The sequence below is a fragment of the Cibotium barometz genome, chromosome 52, assembly GCF_041138505.1.
Source record: "Cibotium barometz isolate CiBa-2024 chromosome 52, ASM4113850v1, whole genome shotgun sequence".
Taxonomy (NCBI): Eukaryota; Viridiplantae; Streptophyta; class Polypodiopsida; order Cyatheales; family Cibotiaceae; genus Cibotium; species Cibotium barometz.
Window position 1 is genome coordinate 8,644,402 of NC_141097.1, and position 19,652 is coordinate 8,664,053.

Genomic DNA, 19,652 nt, shown 5'->3' on the forward strand with positions numbered 1-19,652 from the left:
AAAGGCAGAAAGGTAACTACCAGGTTTGGAAAAGTAGCTGCCATGTTAACAATGGTAGCTACCTATATAGAGTGAAAGCCAGTAGGTAGGTAAGGTAGCAACCATCTTAAGAGTGGAAGCTACCAGGTTGACAATGGTGGCTTTTAGGGATAGAAAGGTAACTACCAGCTTTGGAACAGTAGTTGCAATGTTAACAATGGTGGCTACCACCACTCTTAGCATAGTACCTATCATCAAGATACCACCTGAATCACTCCCAGCCTCATGCCTATGAGCTCCAAGCTTGGTAACTGAGCTCTAAGCCTGGGAGCCACCTACAACCAAGAGGTAATTAGGGACATTTAAAAAGTATGGCATAACAAGGAAGACAAACCTGAGGTTGTTCAAGCAGATGCACCGGATGCTTCTCATATAGCTTTCGCCCAACACGCTTTCGACATACATCCTTTTTGTTTGGCGACACACGTGTATTGTTTGTCCAATATGCAATGACTAAATCTTTCACTTCCTCTGTGATTATACTTCTATGTTGTCGTTGTCGCTCACACAAATGCAATGGCAGCTGTGAGTCATGTTGCTTCATTTGAGATCTAGCTGCATAAAAATTTCTTCGATGATCTCCAAGTAGCCTTGATGTAGCTGCTATATTTGGTTTTCTACTTGTGGAATTCATGACCATCATGATACTTGCCCGTTTAACAAACAATTCCCTAGAGCTTTTTGGTCTTTTGACAGCCTTGAGGGTATTGTGTAATCCATGGAGCAAGAACTTATGATCCTGTGTGGATTCCTCAGCTTTGTGACAATTAAGAAATGCACAATTAAATTGTACATCTCTTAAAGCTCGATGGTTGAGTATACTTGTGACGATCTCACCCTTTGTTTTATTGTCAAGACCCTATGTGTATTCTGTGAAACATTTAATCATTTTTGAAGTAATCATCTTCTGTTTTGTGATGCTGAGCCTGACTTGTTTCACTGGTGACTTGCTTGACTTTAACTTCTCACGACGATAAGCACGCTTTTGACCTGTTTCGTACTCCCTGATTAATTTTGATTTGCATGGTGCACACTTGAAGGAGCCAGCACATGTACATAAGCTGCTTTGACCATCTTCTGCTTGTGCAATTGGAACTATTTCCATGTTGAAAAAACTCACTTTAACAAGTCGAATGTGCTCACTTTGTGGATAGCATGAGGCTCTTAAGCGAGTCAGATAGACCCACACGTGTCCATCAAAACTTCGAAGACACTATAAGATGAGATGAAGGTAGCTGTCCACCACAAGCCCCGTACGCAGCTACTACAATGCTTCTAATTTCTAAGAAGGGCTGCTTGTAACATTGTCTATTTTATTGATCTGGCGGGCTGCGAGACTGGTGGCTTGGGCCGCCCTGGCTTGGCTGGTGCCTTGGCCGAGCCTTGGCTTGTTGGGCCCTTAGATGCTAATATAGTGTTAAGAAATCCAGGAAACCTGCAATGCAAAAACACACATAGACGTAAAGTCACCGTGGAGGCTTGTTCAAAGCAGAGAGAGAGAGAGAGAGAGAGAGAGAGAGAGAGAGAGAGAGAGAGAGAGAGAGAGAGAGAGAGAGAGAGAGAGAGAGAGATTCTTCTATAGAGGGGAAGGCTTACCACCAACAATCACAAGACACACACACACACACATACACACACACACATATGAAGTCGCCATCGAAGGTTGTTCATGGCAGAGAGAGAGAGAGAGAGAGAGAGAGAGAGAGAGAGAGAGAGAGAGAGAGAGAGAGAGAGAGAGAGAGAGAGAGAGAGAGAGAGAGAGAGAGAGAGAGAGAGATTTTGCTATATTAGGGTAAGACTTACCACCATCAATCACAAGACACACACACAGACATGAAGTCGCCATGGAAGCTTGTTCATAGCAGAGAGAGAGAGAGAGAGAGAGAGAGAGAGAGAGAGAGAGAGAGAGAGAGAGAGAGAGAGAGAGAGAGGACGTGGGGAGTGGTTGACCATAACCGAAAAACGGTTCTTTTTCTTTTTCTTTTTTTAAACAACCCACTTCATGCTTTGTATTAGATCGTTACTACTATCAGTGTACTAGCTGTGTCTCGAACATAAGTATTAAGTCCACCTATTTATGCATACACCCAGGTACATGACCATTATTCTATATGTGTGGCCTCATCATCATGGGGAGCCATAAAGAGGATTTGGCAACATAGGAGATGTTGAATTTAGAGTTTGATATGACAAATCTTTGGCTTATACATTTCTATTTTGGGGATTGAAGTCTTACAAGAGTTAGATGGAATAAGCTTCATATCTCAACAAAAGTATGCAGAATAAATTTTGTGAAGGCATTTGACATGGTTGAGTGCAAGAAGGCAATGGTTGCGTTGCACCCATAGAGGTTGATGGCAAAGCTTTCTATGGAAGATGCTTCTCCACTTGTGGATATGAATGCGTTTAAGAAGCTGGTGGAGAGTTTTATCTTTCTGTGCAATTCATGGCCTAACACTAGCTTTGCTGTTAGTGTCCTTAGGAGGTTTTGAAATTAGCCTTGAGAAGGCAAGGATGCAAGTGTTGAAATACATCAGAGATACCAATGGGTATTGCATCACAGGCAATTCCTTAATAACATTTTGTGACTCTAATTGTGCAAGATATTGTGATAGTAGGAAATATTTTTCTCGTTTATCGTTTTAATATTGTTTACTCTCCACTTTTTTTTTAATGTAATTCAATGTTTTGTATTGTGTTGATCTTGCTTCCACTAAGCTAGTGGCATTTGAGTTTCCACACGTTTGTGGATCTTGGGATCATGATAGTTCATCCATTTGGAAAAACTACATCGAATAATTATGCATTTAAAGGGGTCAAAGATAAGGTGGCCTTCATAAAATTCAAGGGAAAAGGATTAAACAATGACGCGTTTGATGAATGAATCAACAAATTAGACATGTATTTTGAGATGAATCTAGGTAGTGATCATGGTCAGGTGTATTTTACTTCCCTCCACATGGAAGACTATGCACATACTCAGTGGAGACATTTGCATGATCAAGGCTACAAAATCACCACATGTGAATCATTTAAGCATGAGATGCAAGATATAAGATGCCTGCACTTCGAAGTTGTGCAAACATATATGAAGACAAATATGTATATTGGGGGCCAATAAAAGGTGGTGGGTAGGGATGATTTTAATGCTTGGACATTTGGTGAGAATGCGAAAGATGCTTCATCAACTCCCACCATTCCTAGATATCCAAATGCCTATGGAATTGGTGTGAAACAAATTTCCATTTCGGTTCCGATCCTTCAAAAGCAAGGATGAAAAGCCATCTAATGGAGCTAAAAAAAGCAATTGAAATATGTGAAGGAAGACCGGATTAATGAGTTGAAGAGCAAAGGTCTTTAAGAAGGGGCATAAAGATCACTTTAAGTCATGCAAGGCTAAGAATGTCACTATCAACATGGTTCTCTATTTCACTTAGAAGTGACATGACCAAGTTCTTGCCACACCAAAAAGGGAAGTCAACCCATGGGATAAAACTTGAGCCTAATGTTAGGCCCATGAACAATAAGCCACCATATAAATTGTCAAAAGTGGAGAAAGATGAAGTGGCAAGGCAAGGTAAGTACAAGAGTTGATGGATATGGGATGGGCGGAACCAAGTCAATCTACTTTTAGATATCCCGTTCTTATTATGAAGAAGAAGTACCGTTCGGATGTGTGTGGATTATTGGGATTTGAATAAGATCTCTAACAAGAATCGGTATCCCATACCACGAGTAGATGATCTTTTGCATAAATTGAAAGGTGCATGTTTCTTCACAAAGATTGACTTGGGATCCGGCTATCACCAATTAAGGATGAAGAGTGGTGATGAGTACAAAATGGCATGTAGGACCGAGAGGGGTCTCTACCATGTTGTTTAGATTGTGTAATGTACCCAACACTTTTCAAGCATTGATGAATAAAGTGCTTCAACTCTTCCTCTACAAGTTCATATTGGTATTCTTTGATGATATATTGGTGTATAACTAGGGTGAAGAGGAGCACTTGGTGCATATGTGTGCATGGTATTGGATGCCTTACGTGACAACAATCACTCCTCCAAGGAACGAAAAGATTGAGTGTGTGAAAAAGTGGTCAACTCCAACAAGCCACACCATTGATGGGGACAAGCTTAAGATGGCAGCATTCTTTTGGGATAAAATTGCAAACAAGAGCTTAAAAGGACTTACACGAGCCCCTATATTAGTGTGTTCTAATTTTTTGAAGGCTTTTACCATTAGGAATGATGCATGTGTGGAAGAGGCATTGGGTACCATGTTATATCAAGATCATGGGGTTATTGCATTTGAGAGCTACAAGATAAATGACAAGGAGATGGAATTGCATTTTTATTATAAAGAGATGATTGAAATTTTACATACAATTAATAAGTGGTATCATTATATTTATGGGAGTCATTTCTATGTGAGAAGTGACCATAGGGTGCTTAAATACTTCTTATCTCAGCCGAATCTATCTCCAAAACAAAGAAGGTGGGTGGCTTGCAAAACTATGAGTTTCAAATTACTTGTACAAAAGGTAAAGATAATGTAGTGGGGCCGATGCTCTTTCACGGATGTGAGCTTGTTCACTATATGTGATTTTAGAATTACATGAGCAGTGGGTCATGGAAATTCAAGAGGAGTATCTCTTGGACGAGGAGGTGTCTCAAATGTTGTAGAAATTACATAAGAGTATCCATGAAGATTTGCCACATTATGAGCTTAAAAATGGTCTCTTGTACTATAGGGACAATGTTTATTTTGTACCTACTTAAATATCATACGAGGCCAAGGATATGGAAGAGATAAATGTAACCCCTATGGTACCAAAAGAGAAATTGATGCTTTAGAAGATTGGCTTTGTAGATTGTGTTGACATGCTATGCCAATTCTGAATAAGGACCTAATTTTGTAATAACAAGTGGGGACCCTTGAGAGGGTTGGTAATTGGGATAACCCAGTGATGGTATTCTTCTCTCCTCCTTCCCCTTTCTCTTCTTTATTTTTAATTTTCATTAAGTTTTGTGATGTTGCACATGTGATCAGCTATAATCTTTCTTATGACATTGAAAGGAATGTGTATTGCATTGGAAGAATGGGACATGTTAAGGAGGATAGGTATCGCCATTGGATTCTAAACTGACAAAAACATCTCGCTTCAAAACATCTGCTTGAGATAATGGAGAAATCCAAATAAGAAGTCCAACAATGGCTTGTTGAATATGCTACAAACAAAGTTTAGGGTTACTACTTGTTTGTACTTTCTCTTTGTACTAGAGAGCTCCATCTCTCTCTTCTTTGAGCTTGCCAATCACTCTCACACTCTACACCCTTGTGTGCTTGTCTTTGAGCATTGTGTGTGTGAGTCTACATTCTTTGTACTTATAGAGAGCTCCATCTCTCTCCTTTGAACTTACCAATCTCTCTCACACTCTATACCCTTGTATTCGTGTCTTTGAGCATTATATATGTGTGAGTAGAGCTCCACATTCTGTGAGAGTCAACAAATGTCACCATTAGTGTCCCCTTTGACAATCAAGTCATTAACATAGATGACTACTAAAATAATACCTATGTTCATCTTTTTCACATAAACTAATTTTTTTTGCTATAGATATATGAAATATAATAGTGACAAGATACTATTCTATCTTGTTTAACCATACTCTCGGTGCTTGTTTCAAACTATACAAGGCTTTATGCAACCTACAAACAAACAAAATTTGTGTGTGCATGGTCCACATATCCTAGTGCCTACACCATGTAGACCTCCTCCTATAAAGTGCCATGTAGAAATGCATTCTTTACATCTATTAGCTGTAAAGAGACCATTTCTTAGTCGCATCCATAGTAATGATTGCTCTCACGATTACCATCCTAGAACCTAGACTAAAGGTCTCAAAATCAATGACATAGGTTTGTGCATATCCCTTGGCTATGAACTTTACCTTATACCTACTTATAGACCCATCTGAATTTTGCTTTACTTTATAGAACCACTTTTATCCTATTGCCTTCATCTCCTTAGGTAAAGGCATTAAATCCTATGTCTCATTTGCATGCAATGTAACAATTTCTTCATCCATAGCATCTTCTCAATACTTATGTCCAAGTGCCTCATTAAAGTATGTGGGCTCTTCCTCTTGTATTCCTTGACCATATAAGTATAATGATGGGATGCATACCCATCATATCTCAACCTATCCTCAATGGATATCTGAATCTTAACCTATCCTCAATGGATATCTAAATCTCATAGACCTACACACATTTGGATTAATACCAAGTGTTCTCAACACTATTTTGGCTCTTTATATACATGGTGTAATAAGAGTTGAGATCCCAAACTCCTCATCAAAGCTCTATTCTAAGCCACTATCCCCATCAATAAATGAATAATGTACTAAAACATTAAGCATTATGAAAGGCCGATTCACCTTCTCTTTTCCCTTAGGTGATATGAATTCGCTAAATTTTTGCACTTGTAGTACCATCAAATGACTTGTTAGAATTCGCTAAATTTTTGGCACTTGTAGTACCATCAAATGACTTGTCAGAATTCCTTGGAATTTTGCCTCAACTTTCCTGACAAAGGTCTAACAATAGACCCATTACTCTGCTAGAGGACTCTCTAGGTTCACTAAGCACATGTGATTACTCTCTCTATTCTCATTGTAGCCACATTGTTGTTTACATTAGCCTCATTGGAATCCTGCACTAGAGTACACTAGCTACTCATTTCATTAAAAACAACATCCTTGCCTGCATCTCACACGAGTAGTGGGATTATAGCATCTATATCCTTTTTGCTCAAGGCAGTATCCAATGAAGATATATATTTTTAATTTGGATCCAGCTTTCTTCTCACTTCATTTGACACATGTACATAGACAATATAGCCAAACACTTTCAAACGTGCCAAATCTAGTTTTTGTCCCAATAAATTTTTGCTGTAAACAATGGGTGTTTTGTCATACTGTAAACTGCAGTTGCTACTACTTCAGCCCAAAAGTAATGAGATATTCTTTTCTCATTCATGCACATGCAACTCCTACAATTTACATGTTTTTTTTTTTGTAACCCCATTTTGCAGGATGTATTGACATGTGAACTGTCTCTTTATCAAGTGCTTTCTTAGATAATCACTGAACTCACGATTCTCTCCCACAATCTCATCTTAGGCATTTATGTGCATGCCTTTGTCTTTCTTAACCATAGCCTTGAAGCTCAGAAAGTGTGTAAATACTTTGCTTTTCACTTTCATGAAGTAAACCTACACCTTCTTGGTGTAGTCAATAATGAAAGATACATAATAGTAGCATCCTTTGATTGATGTCATTTTTGTTGAACCCCAAACATCAGAATGTATCACATCCAATGGTCTTTGACTCACATTCCTATCATGTGAAAATGCCTTCTTAGATTGTTTTTGCAATTGGAATGCTTCACATACCTTGTGTTTTCCATCCACTTTAAACTTAGCCTATAATAATGCTTTGGGCCTACATATTTTTGAGCTACTGAATATTGACATGACCAATATGCTTATGCAAAATGTCAATGTTTGCGATCCTTCTTGTACCATGTGCAAACATTATGCAGCCTTTACTTTAGGCATGTTTACATTTCTACTAATCATGTTAGCGCCCTTTGTAACCAAGCGGCACTGGTTATTTAAGTCTTTTACATAATAGCCATGAGGATTAAACCTCACTTGTTTGCAGACCTTGCTCAACCTTCTATTCAATAGAAACCAAGTTTTTCATAATATTCAGTACATCAACCACATACTTCATATTACCATCCTATATAGACAATGGCATCTTATCGAACGACAGGATGCACAATATCATTTCATATATCTACATACCCTGGTTTTTATATTTTCTCATGTCTCTAAACCACTCTTCATGATTGGTTTGTGGTTAGAGGCAACCGAATCAACATACCATATATTTCCTGGGTTTCTTGCATCTGCACTCATATCACTAAGCATATGATGCATCATAAAAAGCTGCTCACTTCTATCTTCAGCTTACTTTCTTGAAGATGTATAATTTCCTTATTGTAGCTTCCCACTTTTGAGGGCATTTTGTTGTTTATAGCACTCCTTTGCTATATAACCTGGTGTGCCATAATAATAGCACTTCATGCTATTTTTATTCTTGGCCTCTCTCTGACTCCCCTTGCCTTTAGAGTAGCTTATTCTACCTTTTTATACATTAGATTATTATTGTTGTTGCTACCCATGATTTTAGTTTCCAAATCGGCTTGCACTTGTGTATGTGTAGAAGACATACTCTTGCATACATTATTTTCTCCCAACATTCATCTCTTTATTGATAAGAAGGACTATAAGATCCTCGAAGTTTAGGAAGTCTTCTCGAGTTTAGATAGATGTTTGAAATTGGTCATACTCTTTGCCAAGCCATTCAATGTGACCGACACCAAGTTTTCATTATCCACAAGAGCTCCAAAAGACCCGAGGCTATCTCCTTGTTGGCAACTTCCCACTTTTGATGTCATTTTTGTTAACAATCCAAAAATGGGTTTGATCATGGTGATAGACATAGATTAAGCAACATAATTAAGATGGATTAAACCACACTAAGAACTCCATAAGAGAGAGAGAGAGATTGCGCACTCAACACAAGATCTCTATTGCATATCTTAAGTGAACCATACAATGATATAGGCTTTCTAGCCTTATCCCACTTTACACATCATCATCCATGTGGCAACTCCTTTTCCACTCTTTTGGTCAACACTCACACACCATACAATATTACATGTGGCATTCTTATCTTGCCACAATATCTTTTACCTCTAGGGTTCTTTCCCACATACACACAACACCACGACTACATCTCTCAACACCCCCTCTTAATCGAGGTGTTTCACAACTCACCCATCACCCATCAATGTAGCATTGCACAACCGCAAATCGCTACCTCTCAACACTCCCCCTCAATGATACATTGGAGTGTCCATATCAAACAAACATGTGTGTGCGTGTCTACCATCGTAGACACCAAGTCCATCTTGAGCCGACTCGCTCACAGAGCGGAACCACTGAGTCCAATTTGAATGTAGAAGTTCAGGTGGGAACCAACCCATGCGCATGCACCTCACACGTGCATCACTCATGCACACATCACAATAACCATTTTGAGCTTCTCGGTGAGCTCGGGTAGGGCAACCCTCATACCAATGGGTAAATACATATCTCGTTTTGAGCTTCAAGCTCAGGTACGGTTACCAATCTCATAATCATGGGTGAAAAATACAATCATTTTGGCTGAAGCCGGGTAGTGAGCTTGTGTGTGTGTGATCATATTCTTAAAAAACTCTGAATTTTTTTTAGGAACAATAACTCCCTTTTTTTATTTAAAAAATGGGTGTGAAAGACTCCTTACAACATTAAGGGTTAAACCTTCAATAAAATCCTTTTTTGAAAAAATTTAAAGAATTGAGCTTCGCTTGGCATTCCTTCAATGCGCTGTGCTGATTTGGCTATTTCTCTATGCGCTGAGTCTATAGGCTTTTACTTTCTTTTGCAGATCGTGAACCCACCAAGGTTTTCTTCTTTGTGAGCTACCTGCGGTGCCGACCTTCCGTGGAGACCTTCTCTACGTGTACTGCTTCTGCCTTGCTGCGCTTCAAGTCCTTCATCTCATGCTGCCTCTTTCATGCTGCTTGGGTTGTTGCTATCATGCAATAGTGGTGACTGTCTCACAACTGTGCTACTTGTAATGATGACCTCATTACTTGTTGATCATAGCACCCAACATTTCTCTTGTCCTTCATTCCTCTTTTTGGCTTTCGATTTCTATGTGGACCCTTCACCCATTTCTTTCCTTGCCTTATCTTTTGCCTCTGCTTGGTCTGTTATCTTATCACTCTGTGTTTGAAGCTCTTTCTATATAATCTCATCCTATGCTTCAGTCTTAGCAGCTTTGATAATGTGATTAACGTCCCTTTTCCTTAGTCTATCTTGAGATCCAGATAGCCTGAAATGCTTAATTGACCCAGTTTTGAAGTTCTTTGCACTCTCTAGAAAACCTTCACAACTCTTGATTTGAAGATTAATGGTGGTTGACATTATGCCTTTCATTAAGGTCCTGAATACAATCTCCAATTGCTTGCCTCATAGAGCTCCAAACATGCATGCTACCAAGGGTGCTTTCATTAGTTTCTCACACAAGAAACCACTGGTGCAAAACCATTATGAAAGTCTCCATTGCTTCCACACAACTTGCTCCTATTTGTTGAGCAAACTAACCAGCATTATAAAAGTGCGATTTTCATTAGATTTGAATTCTATGCATAGAAAGATGCATAAAGGAATCCATTTTTATTTCAAAAGGGTTATTCTCATTTTATGCATAGAAAGATGTATAAAGGAATTCATTTTTATTTCAAAAGAGTTATTCTCATTAATTTTGATTTTTATGCATAGAAAGATGCATAAAGGAATTCGTTTTTATTTCAAAAGAGTTATTCTCATTAGTTTTGATTTTACGCATAGAAAGATGCATAAAGGAATTCGTTTTTATTTCAAAAGAGTTATTCTCATTAATTTTTATTTTATGCATAGAAAGATACATAAAGGAATTTGTTTTTATTTCAAAAGAGTTATTCTCATTAATTTTGATTTTATGCATAGAAAGATACATAAAGGAATTTATTTTTATTTCAAAAAAGTGTTATTTTTCTTAAAATTGAATTTATGATTAATAGATGTATAAAAGGATTTTTATAAAAGTGTTATTCCCACCGAAGTTGATTTTTATAAAAGAATGAATGGATGGATAGATGTGATGTGAATCAGATAAATGTGCATGAATGGATGGATAGATGTGATGTGAATCAGATAAATGTGAATAAATGGATGGATAGATATGATGTGAATCAGATAAATGTGAATGAATGGATGGATAGATGTGATGTGAATAAGATAAATGTGAATGAATGGATGGATAGATGTGTGATGTGAATCAGATAAATGTGAATGAATGGATGGATAGATGTGATGTGAATTAGATAAATGTGAATGAATGGATGGATGGATGTGGATGTATGTGAATGGATGTGGATGTGGATGTATGTGAAGAATGGATGTGGATGTATGTGAAGAATGGAAGTAGATGTATGTGAAAGAATGGATGTAGATGTTTGTATGTGAAAGGATGGATGTGGATGTATGTGAAAGGATAGATGTGGATGTGTATGTGATAAGTATGGATGTGGATGTATGTGGAAGAATATATGTGGATGTGAATGTGATGGATATGAACGAGAATTGAGGTGATGAGATGTGATGTAAATTGTATAGATATGAATGATAAGAGATGTGAATGAATGTGATGGCATGAGAATCGGGATGAGAATGAATGATATGGGATGTGAATGAATGTGTTAGCATATGAATCAAGATGTGAATGAATGATAAGGGATGTGAATGAATGATAAGGGATGTGAATGAATGTGATGGCATGTGAATCGGGATGAGAATGAATGGTATGGGATGTGAATGAATGTGATGAGATGTGAATTGGGATATGAATGAATGAGATGTGATGTGATGTGAAATGGATGTGATAAGATACGATGTAAACTGGATAGATGTTAATGAATGTGATGTGATGAGATGTATGGGTAAATACGAGTGGATGAGATCTGATGAGGTTAATTGAGGAAAGAAGTGTTGAGATGGAAAATGATGTGATTGGAGGAGAATAGGAATGCATATGAAATTAATGTGGATTAAGTAATGTAGATTGATGCAGAAAGACGAGAGTTCGTTATAGAAATTGTATTTATGAACTGCTTTTAAATGACTGTTTTATGTCAAGAATGCTGGGGAAGCATTTTGACCATCTTGTGAATGAGGTCGTGGGTGGAGACCTAGCTGATAAAGTTGCAACAGCTGATGGAGAGTCAATGGAGGACGTCTCACGTAGCAAGGTCGGCCGAGGTCTTGACCAGCGCCTCGGTTCGATTTAAATGGTGAGCTTCCGGTATGGTGGATGAGGGACCAAGGAAGCGGCCTATGAGTGAAGCGCTAGGGGACCTGCGAAGGATCCTAGAGGGTGCTGACCATACAGTGCTCGGGCTCTGGGTCACTGAAGATATCCACAAGTACGTCGGGGAAGATATTAGAACAAGGAGTAAGAGTTGTTTTCTGAATTCGAGCATGGATCTGGTTGATTGACCTTGCTGGTCCTCAACAGATGAGTCTATGGCTCTTTTATATGGATCCGTTGGTTGATCTTGCTGATCTTTAATGGAGATTCCATTTTGATATGTGAAAATATTACCGGTTACTATGAGCTAGGAACTATCGAAAAGGCCCCTGTGTGGACAGGTGGTGAGAGCGTTCTGGTTGCCAATGATGCTATAGGTACACCGATGAAGGAAAGATTGGAAAAAAGAATTTAACTGGAGATTTTGAGGATTATGATCAGTGACACAATAGTTTCGTTAAATGATTGTTTTGAAAGATAGCTAATTCTGTGAAAAAGGTAATTTCATATTGGGTGTGTAAGTGGTGTGACTAGCTTTAAGTTTGCATGAATATCCGGCTAGGGGGCCTGGGGGTTGGGCGGTTGGCTAACCCATGGGACTGATGGGGTTAGGATGGACTGATGGATTCCTAAAATGAGACTAAATTTCTGTTGGTACAATAGATGAAGTAAATCCTGGATAAAAATTATTCTATGGAAAAGAATCAACAGCTGTGCCTCTCCAATGAGGAAAAAAGTGTTGGTCTCTATGATCCAAGTGTAATCTTTCCCTTGATCTGACTATGGGACTTACGGGTTTGGTCAGATCAGCTCAGTTAGTTAAGGCTTTTGACTACATTAGAGAAAAGTTATCCTAGAGGAATCGCCTGTGCTTTTCGGGCAAGGGAAGTTTTTTTCGGGTTCAGTCGGAAGAACCGATGGATTAGTCTCTTGTCCGGATATTCGTGGGCGAGGCTCCGAGTGTGGGATCCTGGCCTACGCAAGAAGTGCTACTTCCGCTGCTAGCACCCCTGAATTCGTTGCGCGGGGACAGGGATCTCACAATGCATAAAGCATGCATGAGGCCTTATGCATAAAGCGTTAAGCATAATTCTTTATGCATGAGGCCTTATGCATAATAAAGATTTAAGCATAATGCTTTATGCATGGGGTCTTAAAGCATTATGCATACGGCTTATGCATAAAGCACTATGCATAAGGCCTTAAGCATAAAACTATGCATGAGGCCTTATGCATAAAGCATGCATGAGGCCTTATGCATAAAGCTATTCATGAGGCCTTATGCATAAATTTATGCATGAGGCCTTATGCATTAAGCTTATGCATAAAGCATTACGCATAAAGATTATGCATAAAGCATGCATAAAGCTTATGCGCAAACCTACAAAACAAATCCCTAGCACCCAAGGGTGCAATAATAATAGAGGAAAGATAGAAAAGCACTTACCTCTTGTTGGTGATGTTGAAAGAGAGAATTAGAGGACCTACAAAACCAACAAAAGGGTGAGGAAAGGATTAGTAATACATACATACAAAAGCTTATGCAAGCTATGCCGCTATACAAGCCTTATGCAAACTATGCCGCTATGCAAGCCTTATGCAAGCTATGCTAAAGCTTATGCATAAAGCATGCATGAGGCCTTATGCATAAAGCTTTAAGCATAAAGCTATGCATGAGGCCTTATGCATAAAGCCATGCATGAGGCCTTATGCATAACGTATGCATGAGGCCTTATGCATAAAGCCATGCATGAGGCTTATGCATAAAGCACTATGCAAGCTACGCTAGCCTAAACTAAACCATACCCCGGCACTATGCATTAAGCATGCATGCATAGAGCTTAATGCATGCATAGAGGTCTATGCATAGAGCTTAATCTATGCATAGATCTCTATGCATTATGAATGCATGCATAGAGCTTAATCTATGCATTAAGCTCTACGAATAGAGCTTAATGCATAGATTAAGCTCTATGATTAGAGCTCTATTCATAGATTAAGCTCGATGCATAGAGGACCTCCAAAACAAAACCCCTCTTTTTGGTAGATAAAAATAGAGGAACGAGAGGATACAAAGATAGGAAAGAGAGGAAAGATAGGAAAGAACTCACCTCTTTAGAAGCACATATAGCCGCATAAACCCTGCCATATTGTAAATTCGCCCATGGCCCCTCTCTCGCTTCCATCTCTCTCTAGTTTGCGCGTCTATGTCCACCTAATTATGTAAATAGCCAATATTGATGCATTATCTAAATTACAAATATGTAACAATTGTATATAGTGTTATTAATAAGAGGGTAAACTAATCCTACCCTAGTGGATAATAATATTAACAAGAAGGTAAACTATTCCTACCCTAGTGGATAATAAGATTCACTCCTAATAACTTTAGTAATAGCACCTAGCCTCTTTTCTAACTATTTATAATTTCATAGCTTTGTATTTTGGGATTGTTGGTCAGAGTCTTTGTTCAAGTTATTGACATTTTGTTTATATCTAATTTAGAAAATATTATCATGAGATATTTTCTTATAGTTAACCTTGTTATGAACCTATTTTTGAGCTCGTTTAAGTGACATTTCCTCATCTTGGCTCTATCTCAATACATGTACAATAATGTAACTTGTCTACAAATTGTGTTTTTTCCCTATCATGGAAAGCTTTCTTGTTTTTCTTTTGTGGCTAAACTTTTTTTTATATATATTAAAGAAAAGCTCCAACTTTTTTTCAATGGACTAAGAATAAAGCTTACGAGATTGTCTTTAACAATACCGATGGATTATGGATTGGAAATAAGTGGATTGTGAATTGGAAATAAGTTAGAAAGAATCTTTTATTTTTTAAAGTTCTCACGTCCTATGTGTGTTGTCATGTATCATGTTGTAGATCATGTTTATGTAATGTTGTCCTATATGTAGATGTCCTATGCATGTTGTCATGTATCATGCTACAGGTCATGTTTATGTATGTTGCCATGTATCATGACGTTGTAGATCATGTTTATGTATGTTGTCCTATGCAGATGTCTTATGCATGTTGTCATGTATCATGTTGTAGATGATATTTATGTAATTTGTCCTATGCATGTTGTCATGTTGTGGGTATCTTGTTGTATAATATCCCTCTTTTTCTTGAGAGGAGATAGTGGCTTATTAGGGTTGTCCTATGGTGGCATTTACAAAGCCTAAAATGGCAATATCGTTTGTGCACCCACCATAAGCAATATAGAATTCAGTACCTCAAGCTTATGGTTTGCCTTGCAACTATAGTAGATTGCCACAATTATATATATATATATAAGCATGGGGTAATAACCCCTCCTTGAATGTGTAAGAGCCGGCCATCTTTCTTCTGCATGATGCTTGCTTATTGAACCTTGTAGATATGTCTTCTGCTGAGCTTTGTCAGAGGTTAAAGCTTTTTTTGGTGGATGAATATCCGCATGCAGAAGTGGATGAAGAGAGTGAAGGATTGGTAGAGAGTGTGGGTTCCTCTGGTGGTATCTCCCTGTCTGCAATCAAGAAGAGAGCTGCAGTAGAGTGTGCAGGTAACGATGGCGATAATGGAGGGGGTGACTGTCCACAGTTAAGCCACGCGCAGTCGTCAAACTGTAAAAGGAAGATTGATGGAGGCGATTCCTGTAAAAATCAGTCAAAGATGGCACTGGTCACCACAGGTAGCTGCCATCTAGAGTGTGCAGGTAATGATGGCGATAATGACGATAATGGAGGGGGCGTCTGTCCACAGTTAAGCCAGGCGCAGTCGTCAAACTGTAAGAGGAAGATTGATGGAGGAAATTCGTGTAAAAATCAGTCAAAGATAGCATTGGTCACCACAGGTAGCTGCCGCAATGGTGCGAGAGACTGTCAGCAGCAGAGGGAGTTTGCCCACCACCCTGCCCCTTGGTTGATCAGCTCGCATTGGGCGGCCGCGCTTCTCATGCAATCGGCCGCGGCCATTTCACACAAGCAAATGGACCGCGCCCACCACCTCCTCTGGGTCGTCCTCGACACACTCGTCTCCCCAACAGGAGACCGCGACCAGCGACTCGCCTTCTACTTCCTCGAAGCATTGCGCTGCAAATTGTCCGGTGTCCACCCCAATGTCCGGCAGGCCGTTTGGGCGGCCGCCCAACGAGCTAGCAGCTTCGAAGTGTGCATGCGGGTAATGCTTGCTTGGCGCCACGCCAACCCTTCCATTGCTTTTGGCCATGTGGCCGCTAACGCCGCCTTACTCAAAGCCTTGGAAGGTGAAAGCACTCTCCATATCGTGGACGTCACCCATTGGTGCAACCTTTTCACACAATGGCCTTCCTTCATCCAAGCCCTCTCCAAACGACCTGGTGGTCCCCCTAAGTTGAGAATAACCTTTGTCATGGTTAGAACAGATGCCATGTTCATGCATGCCGTCCGCGAAGCAAAAACACGTCTAACACGATTTGCACGTCGGATGGGAGTGCCCTTTGAGCTTCATGCCATTGAAGAGGTCCACGTACATAAGCTCACTCCTCAAACTCTAGGCGTGCAAGTGGGAGAAGGTCTTGCCATCAACCTCAACCAAAGTTTGCATTGGTTGCACACTAAAACCAATGGCCTTGAAGGGTGTCCACGTGACATCATACTTCAAACACTTCACAAGAGCAACCCTATGATTGTCGTGTTAATCGAAGATGAGGTGGACCAACTATCCACCCAATTTGAGGAACGGTTTGGTGAAGTTTATAGATTTGCTTCTATGATTATGGGATCGCCAGATTGCAAGCCAGAGTTAGTGGGCACCAAGACTCATGTAGGAATCATAGAGGGGGTGGTCAAACTAATAGCGGTCATGAATGTTGCTTATGATGAAGATGATGATGGCATTGGTGATGAAGAGAGCAATATTTGTGGAGAGAGAGAGGGCTTTGAGAGACGAGAGAAGGGTACTGGGTGGAGGATGCGGTTCATACGAGCTGGATTCCAAGCTAGGCCTTTGGGAGAATTTACACTACACCATGTTCAAGCTCTTCTCAAATTGTACCCCCCCTCTTGGAGTGTCCAACACTTTGAAAAGGAGGAAGGGGACCCCAACTTTGGACTCACACTCACATGGAGACATCACCCATTTGTGTCTCTTATGATATGGAAGTCACATGCCTAGCCTAGTATACCTTTGTATCTTCAATTGGCCATCCAAGTCCTAGTTGATTATGGTAAACAAAAACCTACTTTCAACTAAGCAATTACAAAAAGTCCAAGAGAATTTTTCACAAAAGACAACACATAAAGAGAAATATCATATTCATGATTTTAATAACTTAAATAATGTTTGAAGCCAATGTATAATGTTGGCACTTGCACACTCATTACCATGTAAAAACTACTCTAAATTTTGGCTATTAGAGGAAATTCAAAATGGGTGAAACAACTTTTCCATCCCTACAATGCATGAGTGGACAATTCTCAAGCATTATCCCAAAAAATTTTGTAATTTTTTGTACTTGCAATGCATGTGCATGTATAATTCTGAAGCATTATCCTTAGAAAAATTCATACAGTTCTTGTGGTATATAAATTCAAGTCTAGGAATTTGAATCCTTTTATAGCTCAATACACAATTGTGAGATAAGCATTGTATCTATAACCAAGAGTAAGAAGCTTTAAGCAATTATAGTAATGAAGCGTATTAAACAAAACATGCTCATTTATAAAATATGAAAAAAAAGTTTTAGAAAGCATTATGATCTCTCAAAATATGTATTTAGTTGTAGAAAATAATCTCACATCTAAGGAGTAGGAGAGGCACGACTAAATGTTTGCTAATTCATATATAGTCATATATCTATTCTTGCAATGTATGTCTTCTAAAACTATGGTGAGTTTGTAGGACATGGCATTCCTTTTGAGAGTTGTAATTAATGATCTCTAGACTTAGTTTATAGTGAAGGTCAACTCATTCCAAATCATGTAAGAATGTTAATATAGTAGGCCCTCTTGTAACGTCACCCTTATTTAGCTTTGTAGATTAACTAGCATCAATCACAACTTTTCTCATTGCATTATTATGCTTACTCAATTTGAAGATCCCACCTTCAATCAAACATAAGGTGCACCCCATACACCTGTTTGAGATGTTATAGATCGGTTTCATGGGTTTTTAGAGATTAGGGGGTAGTAAAATCACTCATTTTCTAACCCATCTTTACATTGTACACATCTTTGATAATGTAAATTTGCAACATCTTCTACGCATCTTCGACAATGTAAATTTGAAACATCTTTTTGGCATCTTTTAAAATGTAAATTTGCAACATCTACAGTGTTGCAAATTTTCACTTGGGTCCAGTAGATTTGGGGCATTGTTTAAAAAATATATTTGGAGCATTTTCACTTGGGTCCACTAGATTCTGAGCATTGTTTTAAAAAATTATTTAATGATTACAAAGTGCATTTAAAATAAGTTAAGCACTTCCCATGTCTCTCTCTCTCTCTCTCTCTCTCTCTCTCTCTCTCTCTCTCTATGTGTGCACACATAGAGACCTCAAAAATCAAGGATTTACTAGTCTAGGCTTTCCCTCTCCTTCCTTTGTACTCCTTACTTTATAACTTTTCATTGTTGTTGGCAGGGGCATAACTTGCTACCTAAGTTAGTAGGGTTAGCCTTAGTTATAGGTATTCTAGCTAGAAAATGTCACACAAATCATCTCCATATCTAGTTCATGATGCAAGCAAAAATAGCTTGGTGCAGTAGCATATAAGGAGAAAAGTTGGATAGTATTTTGCGATTGGAAAGCTCAAATTCCATAGTTCCATACTAGAAAAGCTCGATTCCATAGTCTCAAACTAGAAAACTCTTAATCTTTAACCAATATATCTTTAGATCAAAATAACTAGACTTTTCACTTTATGTTGTTGATTTGACTCAAGGTGCCTAGTGCTACTTGTATTTGGTTCCGTGGGTCGTGTTTTGTCCTCCGCCATGGACATTAATAAGGATCCATCTCTCTCTCTCTCTCTCTCTCTCTCTCTCTCTCTCTCTCTCTCTCTCTCTCCCCTACACATAAAAAGGAGCAAGTTCTTGATTTTTAAAAGGAAACTTTAAAATAGGCAAGGACAAGTGGCCCCTTTAACTACTATCATGAACTCCATATAAGTGGACACATTTAATGGCTCATAATTTATTAAAATTTAGTATATACCTATGTAGGTCTTAACAACAGATGAGGGACTTTTATTGGAAGTTCACTCCATGCTCATGGTCATTTGCTAGCCAACTTGGATGACCTAATTCTCAAATGTGTCACTAGGGTGACAAGAATTCTATAAGCTTAATGGTTTGGAGAATATGAGAGAGAGAGAGAAGAGAGAGAGAGAGAGAGAGAGAGAGAGAGAGAGAGAGAGAGAGAGAGAGAGGTCATCAAAGAAGGAGTCTAATCATGGGGTTGCCATTTTTGGAAAATAACATTAGGTTAAAAAATCAAGCCATTTTCTCAAAAAAACTAACACACAATATTGAAATAGATATAAGTATTCTTTTTCCTATTAAGAAATGACCAATATTCCAAATAAGGCCTAAATTACTATTATTATTATTTACAAAAGAAAA

At 38.7% G+C, this 19,652-nt stretch overlaps 1 protein-coding gene across 1 annotated transcript; it reads left to right on the forward strand.

Annotated features, from left to right (window-relative positions):
• Nucleotides 1-15,407: 15,407 nt before the first annotated feature.
• On the forward strand, nt 15,408-17,511 carry LOC147608758 (protein SHORT-ROOT-like). The gene has a single exon (XM_086788514.1). It carries the CDS (start codon nt 15,453-15,455, stop codon nt 17,205-17,207), a length of 1,755 nt encoding a protein of 584 aa, XP_086644640.1. The 5' UTR covers nt 15,408-15,452; the 3' UTR covers nt 17,208-17,511.
• The last annotated feature ends 2,141 nt before the right edge of the window (nt 17,512-19,652 follow it).